Source organism: Protopterus annectens, chromosome 1.part0, assembly GCF_019279795.1.
Source record: "Protopterus annectens isolate FY-2018-M chromosome 1.part0, PAN1.0, whole genome shotgun sequence".
NCBI classification, from domain to species: Eukaryota; Metazoa; Chordata; order Ceratodontiformes; family Protopteridae; genus Protopterus; species Protopterus annectens.
Genome location: NC_056725.1, coordinates 1,960,927,715 through 1,960,944,735, shown reverse-complemented (window position 1 = coordinate 1,960,944,735; position 17,021 = coordinate 1,960,927,715). Strand labels below are relative to the sequence as shown.

At 42.5% G+C, this 17,021-nt stretch overlaps 1 protein-coding gene across 1 annotated transcript in view; it reads right to left on the bottom strand.

Annotated features, from left to right (window-relative positions):
• DCDC2C (doublecortin domain containing 2C) overlaps positions 1–17,021 on the bottom strand; it is a 2,319,258-nt gene that overhangs the window by 325,611 nt on the left and 1,976,626 nt on the right. The window contains exon 8 of the mRNA XM_044077304.1: positions 2,430–2,483. Within this exon, the coding sequence (XP_043933239.1) occupies positions 2,430–2,483 (54 nt within the window). The remainder of the gene's footprint in view (positions 1–2,429; positions 2,484–17,021) is intronic.

Below are 17,021 nucleotides of genomic sequence, written 5' to 3'. Positions count from 1 at the left end.
TTGCATAAAACAGTTATTCTGTATCTAAAATACCTAAATGTTATAAGAAACAGAATAAGCAACTAAAATGCTACAAGAATAAGCTATTATTTAGGCAAAAAAGTTAAGTTCTATCCTTTGTATGTGTTGGCCTGTAAAATCTGATGTTTGTCCAGAAAATGTCCCACTTTGGCGATTTGAAAAGGTGGCAGCCCTAGATTAGGTGGTGTTTGGGTCACTCATAAAATGTAGTTTGGACAACCCACACATGTACTGTCACTAAAACTAGAAGAAACTCCCGGGGGAGGAGCCAGAGAGCTTGAATGCCTATCCCAGATCATGGACAGGTAGAATATGTGCATGATAGTCATACTACCTTTTATGCATGCATTCCCCCACCTGTCTAACAAATAGCATTGCTTTACAGGATGGTTTCATGGCCATGCAGCCCCACCTTATCTGCCTGCAGTAACAGAGCTACTATTTAGGTGGTGCTGTGGTAATTGAACTTTGGATAGATTCAAGTAAGATGATTGTATATAGGGAATGAGTAATGAGTTTCATTATCAATAAATGCCCAGAATTGTATTATCCAGTCCTGGCTTAGTAGAAACTAGAGATGTTGCAAAGTACTGATTTAGGTTTACCCATTCTCCTGGATTATGCCATTCCTGAGGGCAGGGATGAATTTCCATTTCAGGGTAGCAAAGCAGGATGGCAAAGGCTGTCTGTTATACTATTCTGAACCATTTGGAATACAGTCCAATCTTTCTTAAAATGAAAATTTACGGTCTTGTTTACTAAAAAAAAACACTATTAGTTGCTAAAGATCAGCTTCCTACTGTAAAGTATTATTAAAGTAAGCATTTTTTCTACTTTTTTTCAGCATTTTTCTACTTTTTTGCAGTTTTTATTTCCTTTTTAATACCATGATAGGAATGTACCCCATTCCTAAATCAGAGTACAGTTACAGCTAGTACTGTTCAGTCACTGCCAAGAATACTCTTTTCAGCATCAACGAAGTACCCAGAATTGCCTCCTTCTGTAGTTCATAAGGTATTAACTGTACTGGTACATACTCAAGTATGCTTGGAAATCCTTTTGTTAACCCAGTTGTTCTTACTATCAGTTCTCTTGATGACCACCACTTTGAGACCAGAGACTTAAGCATCTTTCACTCATGTAGGCTGCTGCTCATGCCCAAACTAAAATATGAGTTCAGGCAAGCAGCAAGCGAGGGAGATGGGGGTATAATCGGGAAAGGAAATTAGGTTTAGAAAGTGGTAGGAAATTTTAGGGTTAGGGTATGGGAGTGAAATTTTAGAGTTGGGAAGAAAGAAGGGAGTTTTAGGGTTAGAGAGTTTCAAGTTTAGGGATACGTATTCTAAGGCTAGGGAGCAGTTAGAGAATTTAGGTTTTGAGAGGGCACTGGAATTTTATGGTAACTGAGTGAGGACTTGGGTTAGGAACTTGATGGACTCGAGGTAGTCTTGTGAAGTGACATGTTGAGAGGACTAAGTAGTTATGAGAGACTGGACTAGCAGGAGTTAGAGCACTGAGTAGTAAAACAGCACTGAGTGGTAAGAGGATCACTTAACAGTCCAGCTGCATTAAGAATTTGATTCAGAGACATGCCAATGAGTCACTAATGAGCTTTTGCATAATGTGACTCTTTCATGGCATGTCTCTGAATCACTTGCTAGCATTAGAGCAGACCAGCAAAGCACTAGTACCACTATCATAATAATGTCACTGTGTCTCTGATTACCTCCTAAATTTACTGTAATCTTTTTTGTTTGTGTTCTTCTGTTATGGTTTACAGGAAAAAAATGGCAATGCTGTGAGACATATTAGCACATGACAACACATACTCTATTAATATATCACATGACCTATGCTTTTTTGCTTTAAAAAGTACATTTGGATCATCTAGCATGACATTTTTATCATAAATCTTCTCAAAACTGCATTGCACTGCACTGTGATGTTAGTTTTTATTCTATATAGTAATGCCAGTGGGAGACAAAAACTCAGCTGCAGAAAAGAAAAAATAAAACAACACTGGTGATAAACTAGTTAAAAACTGTGGAAAGCAAATTATAAACCATAACAATAATAATAATAATAATAATAATAATACATATAGAAAAGTTAACAGAAAATTCCATAAACATTTGCCAGTATAAAATATGGATTGCAACTTGTGTTATCAGGAGTATCTCTTTAAATTAAGGCATATTTAGTTAAGACTCCCAATAGTAATTCTAGAAAGAAAAAACAGAAACATTCAAGCAATGTCTACATTTTTATAAATGAGTACAGTTCAAAGCAAGTCATTTGAATTGTTAAAAAAGTATTCATTTCAGAAAGTGGGATACGACTTAAACATATAGGCTAATGTTTGTGAAGAACGGTCAGGCATGGAGTAGAGCTGGAACAGTCCACCTTACCTGATGTGGGGAGGGTAATGGAGCAGAATCACTGGTACCATCATTAGAGAAACTCTGAGGAGAGAAATTTTACATTTATAGTACTTCAGTCTTTACAACATAGACTTATTGGTTATTGCACTTTTTGTTTATTTAACTGTTTTCTTTATTTAGGTTTAATATTAAAACACAAATGCTATGTAATGCGGAAAATGAAGTAAACATTCCATCTGTCATGCATTCCTTAAAGTATTGTCATTTGTGAAAGATCCTACTTCAGGCTTCCAGCATTAGAAGCACCAAATTCAAAATACAAGAAAGTCTTGTTTCAAACTCACATCACTAAAAAAGAAATATAAACAGTGAGACACAAGGAGTATCCATTTCCATTCAACCCACTGTAATATTTCAAGAAGTGATGTTATAACATTTTATTTTGCTACAGAAACTAAGATAATTGCTGAATATGCTTTACAAAGTACTTCACATGACCTAGTTCTGCTTCCATATTTTTTCAGTGGGTTGGTTTGAGCAAAGTTTCACTCAGTACAGTGTCAGCGACTAGTTTGTCTTCACCAGTGATACCAGAAAATCAGAAGTCTCTGAATTATTTGCTAACAGTTGACACTAAGATATAAATTTAGATATGGTAATATGTCTTACAGCATTAAGACTAACAAATGCTAATTAATCCCCCGGATTCTCTATAGCTTGCATGGCATGCAAGATCGGTGCAGGAGCTCAAGCAGGCAATATGTCTGTTGTGCGATCCAGGAACAGCCTGCAGGGGCGTGCATGAGCGCTACTGCACTAATCCTGCATGGACTAAGCCCCTGTATGCAAATCACCCCATTTGCAGGAGAAATCTATGCAAATGAGGTACTTTTGCAATACAGGAAGCTTCTAACCGGCCATGCAGGACTAGTGCTATCTGCAGAAAAGCACTTGGTTAGAAACCAAGTACATTTCTGCAAAATCCAAAACAGAGCTGTTACAGCTCCAAATAAAGGCTGCATATCATGTAGTAAGCATGCCAATGGTCAAGTATAAGGCCATTGGCATTGCAAACAGTAAAAAAATACAAAACTCAACTTTTATTTTTTTTTAGCCGATCTCAGCTGTTTAAGCATAGGGAAGCGGCACCCAAACGGGATAGGGGTAAAATAACAAAATGAACCTAAATTAAGCATTCTAACTAAAACCAGTATTCTGCCATGCAAGTCAATGGCAGGCAGAAGACAACATGGCCAGTGAGTAGTGGTTGCTAAGGGGGAAGGTTCAGTGAGAGACATGTAACTATGCATTTGCAGGCAATCCTATGCAAATCAGGGGAAGGATAGTGAATCCCAGTTTTCCCCAGCATGTGAGTCAGGTCCCAACAGTGTAAGAGTAGGAATAGCTTGGTGCAAGCCTAGGAGTTAGGTGAAATCATGGTGGGCGGGGTTGTCAGGCATAGTGTAAGTGGATTGGAGCCCTGTGGCTCGAGTTTACTCCTAGCTTAGCACAGCTAAGCTAGGGGGTGTGTCTAAACCTGTCTAGCACTCTTTACAATGCCTAAGCAGGTGTGTGCACCGCGTACCGGGTTTTCAAGGCAGAAAAAAAAAGTTAAACCAGGAAACAGCAGCAGTGTGCACATTTGTGCACTCTGTTTGCATGGCGCACCCCCATGCTTAAACAGGAAGGCAATGGGAAGAAGAAACAGCAGTAGGAAGGTAACCAAGGACAACTAGCATAGCTGGCAGGTTAAATGTATCAGAATCAGCCAATTACACAGGCAGAAGACCAGACCAGCCCAGAACACTACTATAAACAATGCAAATGCCTTCCCGACTGGTTTTTCCCACACTCTACACCACTGGTGACCGGTGTAAACAAGCGGGGAACATTTAACACTCACAACAGCAAAATGATAGTGGCTGCAATAGCTATCATACAACAACTTGTGGAAAAGGCTGAGGGTGGTGAGGATGTGAATGCTGTTGACCAACCCACAGTGAGAAGATGGAGAAGAGTGTACAGTCCCTGGGTAACTTACCAGGGGCTACATGACCTGGAGATAGTGAAGCGCTATAGGGTGGACAGCGCACTCCTACAGCAAATTGTTGAGCTGTGCTGGCCACACCTAACACACAGAACTAACAGAGGGGAACCCATCCCAGTGGATACCAAGGTATGTGTAGACCTACGAATACTAGCTACAGGTACCTTCCAAAGGCCAAGTGGGAATATGATGGGGACTTCAAAGGCATCAGCATCCAGGGTACTCCACCAGTTCATGGATGCCATGTCAGCACATGTCGGTGAGCACGTATATTTCCCCAACACCCATGAGGTGTTGGCCAGCAATATGCAACTGTTCCACCAAATAGCAGAATACCCTGAGGTAATGGGTGCTATAGACTGCACGTACATATGCATCAAAGCACCACCCGTGAGTCGGGTAGGGTCTACATCAACCACAAGGACTTACCCTCCATCAACTGCCAGGTCGTGTGCGATGCCCAGGGCATAATAATGAATCTGTGCTGGCTGCCCTGGAAGCTATCACGATTCCCACATCTGGCATCTGATGCAGCTGTACTAGAAATTTGCCAATGGGGACATCCCTGATGGTCACCTAGTGGGGGATGCTGGATACGCACTGGAGCCGTGGCTGATGACACCCATCAGAAATGCACACACACCTGAACAAGAACTCCATAATGAGGCACACGCACAGGCCAGAATTATAGTAAAGCATATGTTTGGGATGCTCAAGTCATGGTTCCAGTGCTGCAGCCCTGCAGCACCACCCTCAATACTAGGACACCCACAAGGAAAGTGACTCACACATGCTAGTCAAGGGGGCTCACATACCCAACAACAGTCACAACCAGCAGGACAGGTGCAGACAAACACAAAGAAATGTTGTGATATGGCCTCTGAATGAGGCCTATGGGTACCCCCCCCCCGACCTACACAGACAGACTACAGCAGGTCAGGGAGTGGGATGTCAGTTCTGAAGGATAGGAAGTCAGAAACTAATATGTAGGTAAATAAAATCTAAGATCTGTAGTACACTGGTATGCCTCTAGTTAGCATTATAGGTAAGACTACAGAATGAAATGGAGTACCCGACATACCAGTACAGTTCTAGCAAATGTGTACAAGTCTCAGGTGTGCCCCCCCCCATCCTACGTAGTAATGTAATAACAGTCAGATGTGCCCCTCAATCCTGTGTAGAAATGTAGAAATAGGTTTGCTCCCCCACCCTACATAGTAATGTAATAACAGTCAGGTGTGCCCTCCTCAATCCTGTGTATAAATGTAGAAATAGTCAGGTGTGCCCCCCCCCATCCTATGTAGAAATGTAGTAACAGTGAGGTGTGCCCTCCAAGCCTGTGTAGAAATGTAGAAATAGTCAGGTGTGCCCCCCATCCTATGTAGAAATGTAGTAACAGTCAGGTCTGCCCCCCCAATCCTGTGTAGAAATGTAGAAATAGTCAGGTGTGCCCCCCCATCCTATGTAGTAATGTAATAGCAGTCAGGTGTGCCCCCCCAATCCTGTGTAGAAATGTAGAAATAGTCAGGTGTGCCCTCCCATCCTACATAGAAATGTAGTAACAGTCAGGTGTGCCCCCCCAATCCTGTGTAGTAATGTAGAAATAGTCCGGTGTGCCCCCCCATCCTATGTAGAAATGTAGTAACAATCAATGCAAAATAATTGACGAATACCCTGCAGAGACAGCATGCTACCTGTAGGTGTACAACACAAAGGTCAGCACTGCAGTACAAACTACCTGGACTCAATCCACACATTCAATACAGATGGGCATACTGGGCATGCCGACACATTTAGAGAAATGAAGGCAATGTCAGTCAACAACATACTGAAAGGTCATACTGGGCATGCACACACACTTAAACACATGAAGGCCATGTCAGCAACACCAATGGACCAGTCATATCTGGCAGCCGCAGATGTTAGTGCAGACACTCCTCGGTATGCACTGCTCATGCTTTGCACACACACACAGTGGATAGGAATTTAGGCATATATGTAAGGAAAACACACTATATTAAGCTAAAGGTAGATGTACATAGATGTGTGGAAGAGGGTGACTGTGACAAGGAGATATCCAGCCCTGTCCCACCCAGCACACAGCCAAAGGGCCACAACCACATGAGCATCAGATGTCACTCACTGCAGATACTAGCCACCGGTATCTGTCAGCATTACAGACTATGTGGTGCACGTGCTAGCTGTGCAACATGACTGTACAAGGAAGTAGTCATCTAGCAGCTGTATACATGTACCTGTGAAATATGACCCAATCTGTGCCTGCATGTGGCATGTCAACCCCTAGATGAATGGGTTATGGTCCATGCACACACACTGCCCTCCCCATAGCCCTACTATGACAAGCATGCTTAGGTCATCCACTGTGAAATACACCTTTGGGAGAGTTGTAGCCCAGTAATCTCTGTGGCACATCCCATAACTGTGTATTGCTGTAGTGTGATAAACTAGTTAGGTAGGAGTTCCAATCCCAGACATGGCAACTGTGTGTGTGAGTTTGTGTGTGTCTGTCTGTCTCCGTCTGTGTAGAGAGCAATGCTTTTTAGGGTGGTCACACATCCTACAATTGAAATGCTCTACTTTGGTAAGGCTGCTGATGTCATCCAGCTGGAAATACACCTCTGGGAAGGTTTTAGCCCATTAATCTCCATAGCACGTGCCATAACTGCATACTGCTGTAGTGTGATAAACTAGTTAGGTAGGAGTTCTAATCCCAGAATTGGCAAGTGTGTGTGTGTGTGTGTGTGTGTGTGTGTGTGTGTGTGTGTGTGTGTGTGTGTGTGTGTCTGACTCTGTGCAGAGAGCAATGTTTTTAGGGTGATCACACTCCCTACAATTGAAATCCTCTACTTTGCTAAGGCTGCTGATGTCATCCACCTAAAAATACACCTCTGGAAAGGTTGTAGCTGAGTAATCTTCATAGCGTGTGCTATAACTGCATACTGATGTAGTGTGATAAACTAGTTAGGTAGGAGTTCTAATCCCAGACTTGGCAAGTGTGTGTGTGTGTGTGTGTGTGTGTGTGTGTGTGTGTGTGTGTGTGTGTGTGTGTCTATGTAGAGAGCAATGCTTTTTAGGGTGGTCACACTCCCTACAATTGAAATGCTCTACTTTGGTAAGGCTGCTGATGTCATCCACCTAGAAATATACCTCTAGGAAGGTTGTAGCCCAGTAATCTCCATAGCATGTGCCATAACTGTGTACTGCTGTAGTGTGATAAATTAGTTAGGTAGGAGTTCTAATCCCAGACTTGGCAAGTGTGTGTGTTTGTGTGTGTGTCTGTCTGACTCTGCCTGTGTAGAGAACAATGCTTTTTTGGGTAGTCACACTCCATACAATTCAAATGCCCTACTTTGGCAATCCTGCTGATGTCATCCAATGTGAAATACACCTTGGGGAAGGAGTTCTCCAGTAATCCAGTAATCCCTTACTGCATCCCATAACAAATCCATGCCATAGTGTGATATAGACCTCTGTTAGGGGTTCTATACTCACACATATCAGTTGTGGATATTTTGTGTGTGTGTCACAGTCTGTGTAGGGAGCAATGCATTTTAGCCTAGCCACACTCACAAGTCCTACTTTGGCACTCCTGCTGATGTCATCCAATTTGATATACACCTTTGGGAAAGGAATACTCCAGTAGTCTCCGTGGCACATACTATAACTGTGTAGTGCTGTAGTGTAATAAACTAGTTAGGTAAGGGTTCTAATCCCAGACATGGCAGGTGTGTGTGTGTGTGTGTGTGTGTGTGTGTGTGTGTGTGTGTGTGTGTGTGTATGTGTGTGTAGTATGTGTTTGTAACTGGTATCCTGTGTGGAGGTGGGTGTGAGTGTGTGACACCTGGGCCCAATGTGGAGTGGGTTTTGCCAATTTCTTATATAGTGACCCTAATATATATATATCACAATTTCCACCATACAGGGATAACAGATGTGAAATAGCCTGAGGCTGGGGTGCAAATCCATATCAATACATGTGACATCAAGGCCAGGCAATCACAGTTAGCAACCCCAGTATTTCCCAGAGCACACTCTCAACCCATGTCTCATACACACACACACACACACACACACACACACACACACACACACACACACACACACACACACACACACACACACACACACACACACACACACACACACACACACACACACACACACACACACACACACACACACACACACACACACACCTAGGCAACAGCCAATATGTGGGTAGTACACTGCATATTAGCCACTGATAGTAACTATGGAGTGATTGCAGTGGGCTACAGAGGGCATGACACCCTATCCATCTGTCTAATAGGCAAGTGCAAGCAGACAGTGCACCTTCCCCATGTTCCCCACTGGACACCTGCAACACCTGTGGTGCCATCACATGTGACCCACAAAGGACATGCCATGCCTAAAAGCAAGCCCTGTATGGACAGATGCCACTGACACCAGGGTTAGCATGCTATCAATGTAGGTGGAGGGTAAGCCTGCTGTCCATTACCAGTTCCTGCCACAGGTGGCCAAGACTGGCACATCTGATGATAATCTTTGTACACAACATGGGCCAGACACCCCAGATACAGTTCTACATGTCATTGTACATGCATGTGGGAGGTGTGCACATCCCAGACATCATCCATGTCATGGTCTAAGGAACACATACATGGCAAGCGATGCACAGCATTGGCCACACGCAATCGTCACCCAGGTGACTGGATGGTGGATACAATAACCATCTGTGTGGGCAAATGCCGAAACTACAGCCCTGAGCCACAATGCAGACCACTGTCATGTGGCCTGATGCCAAGGTATACCCATCACCTAGCCTGGTATAGCCATCTGGCACAGTCGACCACCACACACCCATGCAGAAATGCACCCATGCATGTCAGTACTGGTACCCTGTGTGTTTGTGTGTGTGTTGCATGATGCGTGTGATCACATCCACACTCACTACAACCCCCATTGGCATAGTGAAGCATGCTGTCTGATGTCAGACACCTCCCCATACCCTTTGCCCATATAACCTCCGTATGACCCATGTGGTGCATGTGATACCTGCACAGTAATGTGTTGTGGCAATCTCACTAGTGATGAGTTGTAATCCTGGCCCTGCCAAATATGTCAATGTGTGTGTCCCTGTGAGAATGTGGCTGTGTTGACGTTGGCACCTGTTCATGTGGACAGGCATGTATACTTCACCTACTGTATAGCTACCATATCCCTGTTGCAGATGTCACTCACCATCACATATATGTTCTGAGGGCTTCACAACAGGTAACTGTAGAATATGAATGGTCAAAGCATGTGTTCAAAGGAGATTGAGTATGTGAGAATCTGTATGTATTGATTTGAACTATGAACTATTAAGTAAACTGTGAATAGTGGAAAAGTACTGAAGAAAAAGAGCCTGTCAGATGGCATGAAATGTGCCTTATATGGAAGTGTATCTGATTTTCTTTCTCTGCTTAGAGATGTAGTAATGTGAACTGCTTCAAGCCTACGGGTAAACCACTGATTGGTTAATTGTCGTTTGTACTATTTTAATTGGTCTAGTTTATATTTTTGCACTGTCAGCAATAACACCAGCATATAAGCTTATGCATTCCTTTGTTTGGGAAGTCTCCCTGGTACTTTCCAGTAGGCTCCAACACATGCGTAATAAATACCACTGAAAGAGAGGAAGAAGTGTCTTGTCTTCATTTAAGGTAAAAATGCAAACACAACATAACCTATGTGGGGCATCCAATAACTGCATAGAACTGTAATAGCACTACATAGTCATCAGGGGTTTGATACCCTGTGCTGGTAGGTGTGTGACACAAACATGCTTACGTTTTACTCTCCAACCCCTCCCTGACATGTCTTTGCCTCTGTCTGTCTCTCTCACTCCTTCACTGGTGGATGTGGAGACCTACACCCACTTTGCTTAGGCAGCAGCATGTGTATTTTAAGTGATGCTCGTGATCAGCTGATGGCCTCTACACGAATTGCAGCCCTCCCCTAGCTGATTGCAGGTGGAACAGCTGTGGTAAAATTCCCATAGCCGATTGCATGGAAACACACTCCAATATCTAGGAACATCATGTTGGTGTTGGGCCTTTTCATTCATTGTGAGCAGGAACTCGATCTGTTGTTTTTCAAACAGCATCTCAGATGGATTGGGGATTTACCTCTGACAACATACACTGTAGAAGCAGGCCAACACACAAGAGCGGGATGTGCCTGACCTGACTACAGACTGTAAGTGCTGCTATACTGCATTCAGAGTAATGTTGGTTTAACAGGGTGTGTGTGGATATGACTGTCCTACATGTATTAATACCTGTCATGTCAGTTCTATGTTTATGAGGACTCCCCTTCTGTAGGGTCATCTGCAGACTGGGCAGTGTGTGGTGTCTTTGGTTTCATGTGTTACCCACAGAGCATGTATCTGTGAACTGCAGAAGGTAGTGTGAAGATTGCAGTCTGTAGATGGTGAAAGCTGTGACAGTTGCTGACTTCATATCCCTCATAGGGCATATGTAGAGACAAACCCTGTTACAACAGTAAATGTATGAGGTTATCACAGCAACATGTCAATAATGGCCCTGAGTATGTGGCTTCCAGCCACAACATTGTCAACCTTTGTACATATGTCATGCATTAAGAGGTGCATATGTGCTGTATCCATAATTAGTGTCATCATATCTGATAACAAGCCAGTGAGATATCAGACTGCTGCACATGTTATGCACAGTAGGGGTTATATTTGATGACATAACCTGGACATTCTGTAGTTGTTTGTACAGTACTGGGGTCTGTGTACTTATGGTGAATGTCAACACTGTGTGTATTGTTAATATGTACCGTGGCCTGTGTACAGACTGTGGTATATGTCATTGTTCTAGGTCCCATCCTATCTGATGTTACATGCTGCTCCACTGTATGTTACCATATTGTCTTACATGTTTGTAAGGCCATACAAACACATGTCTAATACCACAGACAGGCGTCAGACCACACTGTGTAGCGGCCCAGTATTTGTACGGTTAGTGTGTGAGTGGCAGATATGAAAATGGTGTTGAACAGATAGTCCATATACTGTAATATTATGCTAGATTACCATATGTGGCTGTGGCTGTGTTCACATTGGTTGTAGTTATGCACTTTCACACAGGTGTATCTTACCCTGTGCTGTGACATGCCTGTACAGCTTGCTATATATGCAGGTACATGTGCATTCCCCCATAGAAAATGTAGGCCAGTGTTAAGCCACTCTGCCTGTAGCCTGCACAGTGCTTTGTTACATGCCTAGCAGCTTAGTGTACTTACCCAGTGAGATGTCATGTCCAGATACTTGCCAGATGTACTGCTGCTGGGCCTCCCTTAACAGTCATGTATGTCAGACAGAGTGGTGGGATGCTGTACAGAAGTATGCCAATATCTAGTGGGTAGTATGTGGCCATGGCACCTCTATACCAGCAGTTATTATGCGTCTGGAGAAACAGTGGTGTGTGAATGCATAACCTATGGGGACGAATGTATACCAGTTGTTATGTGTTATACCCATCTACATGGCTGTTAACATCCATATTGTCAGGCTTAGTCCACATGTTCTGCACTAAGGGGTTCTGTGTATACCTCTGGACTGTACAGAGTGTGTCAGAATGTCCACATCTATTGGTCAATATCTCTTCTGTAGTCCACAGGAGTATTACATGCTTGCAGTGGTACTGTACTATAATGTCCTTAGGATGTCTGTCAGTAGCCAATGGCGCACATGTGAAAAACAGATGTGACCTCCCACACACACCATGTCTGTGAAGACAATCCCTATTGCAGTAGCAATAGTCTACTAATATACCTGCTATACATACCTGACATCCCCTAGCACTATGAAGTTGGGACTATAGGGGCTGAGGTATAGCTACACCCCATGCTCAGGACATATGCTGAATATATATGTACATATGATTATCCAGATATCTATATAGATAATTACACATGTACATATTGACATATATAGATGGGTGTGTGTATATGTACATAGATATGCATATACACACCCAGATATATACATATACAGAGCATTATATGTCTACACATATACAGATAGTGATACATATGCACATATACGTATACCATGCTGCCATTCTTGCCAGCAGTCCACTGCTGTTGTATCCCCCACACATATGGTGGGGCTGGGGCCATATATGTGTAGGCTTCACCTACACAATACATGTGTGCCCATATGCACTCCAGAGGCCAGTGTATGTAACAGTGGTATATGGCCCTGTATTATTGAGTCTGGGGGGATGCACCATACATAACCTAGGCTGTTATAAAATGTGGGGGTATCAGGGGTGAGCTGCCTTAAGGTATCTGGATGTACAGTACCATACATTTCACCTATCTTGACATTACTTACATAAAGTGGATTACTGCAGGCCTACTGCCTCCTGCCATACAGACTGTTCTGTTTGCCAGTGTGCCTGTGATGGTGTCAGTTATGCCTTATTATGTAACCGTTACATCCCATTTGGTCAACTGAAGTCTTTAACACCTAGTGATTGTGTAGAGAGTGTAGATAGAGGCTGCTGGACTATACACCTGCATCACTTACTGTTGATTGTGTTGTATCCTGTGGCCCAGTCGGTCTTTACTATTGTACAATTTGAAGGGCTTGGCCTGGACAGCAACAGTTGTGGACCTTTCCAGACTACTGTATTAGTATAACTGTTTCACAGTTGCATTACTCTGTTTATATGGATGTCAGTGTCTGAACAACTATATGACATGGCATATAAATCTGTAATTGTACACAAATAAAGGTATTCCATTTCTACAAACCTGTGTGTGGTGCTTTATCCTATGACCTCTCTGTGGGTATATGTTGCAGACAACAAATGTCATTTGTATGGGTGGCTCATCCAGTGTCCAGTTATTAGGGTGTTAACTGTAGGCATAGTGGCTGTTCCATATTGTGTGCGTCCACTACATAAGTATCTTAGTGTACATATCTCTGCGTGTGTATGTGTAGTCACATGTATATCTATATATATACATACATATATATATATATATATATATATATATATATATATATATATATATACACATATGTATATCTGTATCTGCATATACGTGTCTGTGAATATGTATCCTGAAGATGCTGATAGCTTCCACATTTTACATTTCCTATGGGAGCCAGACTGTACTGCATGATATGTTACCAATACCAGCCTGACATCATACAGGTGGGATGCAGTACTGTTAACATCATGTGCTTATGTCATGTCAGGACCTGGTTATGGGATCTGCAACACTTGGTAGTGTATTGCAGGACGGACGTGTTTGGCTGTGGGGAGGGGTATACCCATTCGTACAAGACATATATTGTTTGAGGCCTCTCAACCCCATTAACAGTGCATGTGGACATACATGATTTAGTTACTCTCCCATTGATATCTACACATGTATGTTCATGTATACCTATATGGATATATATATCTGCTTACATATATATAACTATGTCCGTATATACCTACATAGTTATATATCTGCTTACATATATATATAACTTGCTGTGTATATGTAGACAAATAGGTGTAGACATATATATGTGTTGATGTAGGCATTTGCATGGATATATGTTTATATATATATATATATATATATATATATATATATATATATATATACATATACACACACATATATAGGTATGTTGTATCTGTTCAGATATTAATATATTTACACACACATACATCTAAATGTTGGACTACATTCTCTGTACTGTTTAATGACTGGTCTGGATGATATGTTTGTGAAATCATCAGGGTTATGTATATCTGGCATGGCTTACTGGTAAATCACTCTTTGTAGGGTGTGCAGGGTCTTGGGTTTGAGCTTGCAGAGGCTGTTTATTTTGTTGCTGGGCAGAACAAGGGCCATTGGATACAGAGTGATTAAGGCACTTTAAAGCAGTTGCAAGTGGGTTTGCATGTGTTTGCGTGGAGGTAAGCACTGCTAACGTCTGGTTACAGTTTCTGATACTCAGCTTCTAAATTGCTTAACCAGTGTAGGCATTGCTTACCCCCATGCAAACAGGCTTAGACCTGCTCACTGTTGCTTAAAAGTGCTTACACCTGCTTACTCCCATGCTAATTTCTTTAAAAGAAAAGAAAAAAAGGGTTGATAGGAAAGTGGCACAAAGAGAGAAAGACAGTAGGGAAAATAGCTAGGGATGTGCAGGAAGGGTGTAGGGAAGGTCCATAGCTGCCCATTTCTTCTACAGCAACAGCTATGCATATACACTGAATTTGGAGGTAGATTTGGACACTCAAACCCCTGGGAGAGGGGTGAGGACAACAATAATAAGTTGTGATGCCAATTAGACCGGGTTACATGTGTCCATGTGTCCATGGTGTTAATCTTAGTGGCCTTGCAACTGGCCGTCCCTCTTGTAAATTTGTGTTTGGATACTCCTTCTGGGCCCATCTCATTTGTTCACTCAACTGAGTGCAGTGAGATCATATTCTGATTTCAGGCACTCCTACTGTGTACAAAGAGAGCATCTGGGAAACAGAAAAAAAAATTAAGCTTGTTTCCTGCCTTTCCTGTTAAGTGGTATAGACTATTTGTAGGCTTCTGAGCCTCCAAGCCCTTCTGTGTTGGAGGGAAGCCTTCTAGCTTAGTTTTTTTTTTCTTATAACTAGCCAGTTTTCTAGTTTCACCACTCAAATCTGTTTCTTTGATCTCAGCACTTGTTCAGAAAAAAAATAAATACATTTCATCTGCTTTTACTGTACTTGTGTTTCTACCTACTTTTTTTTTACTTTTGCATCATCTTAAAAGTACTCAATTGTATTTATTACTGCTTGGTGTAACTCATTCTAAGCCTTTTGGTTTAAACAGTTGTTTTGCACTGAGAGGGTTTGTGGTCTGCACTGTAGTGGCAGAACAGGTAGCTTACATCCTTCTAGGTTGGGAACTGCTGATTGAGGGCTCAATGTCTGTTATTCTAAAAGTGTATTAATTCTGGTTTAAGCACTTGGGCTTTCAGGCCAGTTATTTTACATTAAGAGGGTTCGTGGTCTGCACTCTTGTGGGAGGAGAGGCTGGACTCTGCCCTTCTGAGCTGGGAATTTCTGGTTGAAGGCTTATAGTGCATGCATATCTGAACTGCTTCTTACTGAAGTTGGTGCACCTTGTTTGCTGTGGCATAGACTGGATTCGGGCCTGCTGTATCTAGCTTTGTTTGTGTAACTTGAGCACTAATCCAGGCATTCTCTAAAGTATTCAATTGTATTTATTGCTGCTTGGCAGTAACTTGATTAAAGTGTAGCTATCATTCTAAGTCTTTTGGATTAAGCACTTGGGCTTCAGACCAGTTGTTTTACATTAGGAAGGTTTGTGGCATGCACTGTGGTGGCAAGACAGGTAGCTTTCATCCTTCTAAGTTGGGAACTGCTGATTGAGAGCCCAGTGTCTGTTATTCTTAAAGTGTATTAGTTCTGGTTTAAGCACTTGGGCTTCAGGCCAGTTATTTTACATTAAGAAGGTTCGTGGTCTGCACTCTTGTGGGAGAAGAGGCTGGACTCTGCCCTTCTGAGCTGGGAATTTCTGGTTAAAGGCTTATAGTGCCTGAATATTTGAACTGTATCTTACTGAAATTGGTACACCTTGTTTGCTGTAGCATAGACTAGATCCAGGCCTGCTGAATCTAGCTTTGTTTATATGCTTGTTGTTTGTTTGCTTGTTATTTCCCTGGAACGCTAATTCCACCTAATAAGCGGCTTCTCAGCGCTTCTGTGGATCACTAGTGATATCTGCATTGCTTACTGTACTTATTTCCTTGTTTCACTTGAAAAAAGTTACTGTTTGTCGTTTTTGCATTTAAGTTACCTGTAACACATTGCACTTAAGTTACCTGGCATTTGCTCACTAAAGCAATTATATAAGTCAACACTAAAAATTAAAAGCACTACACCCTCACTCCCCACTGGCCCTTGTTTTCAATTATTAAGGAATTCCCAATATTATTCTAGCATGTCCAAAGGTCAGTTGTCAATCTCCTCTCCGGTCCAGCTGGTGAATCTGGAAATCTTGAGGCAATGTTACAACTGCCTCATGTACACAGACAACCCTCTCCTCCTCCCAACAAATTCCAACCCATGTGAGAGATGCAACCATATAGCCAAACTGGAGGCTAAGCTCTCTCAACTCAGTACTGGCATAACCAGTCAGGAGGCGAAGGAAACCACACTCAGTACAATTCCAGTCTCACATAGACCTACCACGACAGCAAACCAAACACATAATCAAACAAAAACATACTCAGAGACTCTAAATAAAGATCTGCCTAAGCAGCAGAGACCTCCAAAGCAGACACCCAAGCAACCGCTACCCCAAAACAAAACACGTGCAACACATATCTCACAAAGCCAATGTGCCGAACAGTCACAGCCCTTAAGACTAAACAACACACCTGATACACTTGTAATAGGTGACTCTATCGTCAGGCACACTGACGTCCCGCTCACCAGGCTGAACAAGGAGAGGGTCACGGT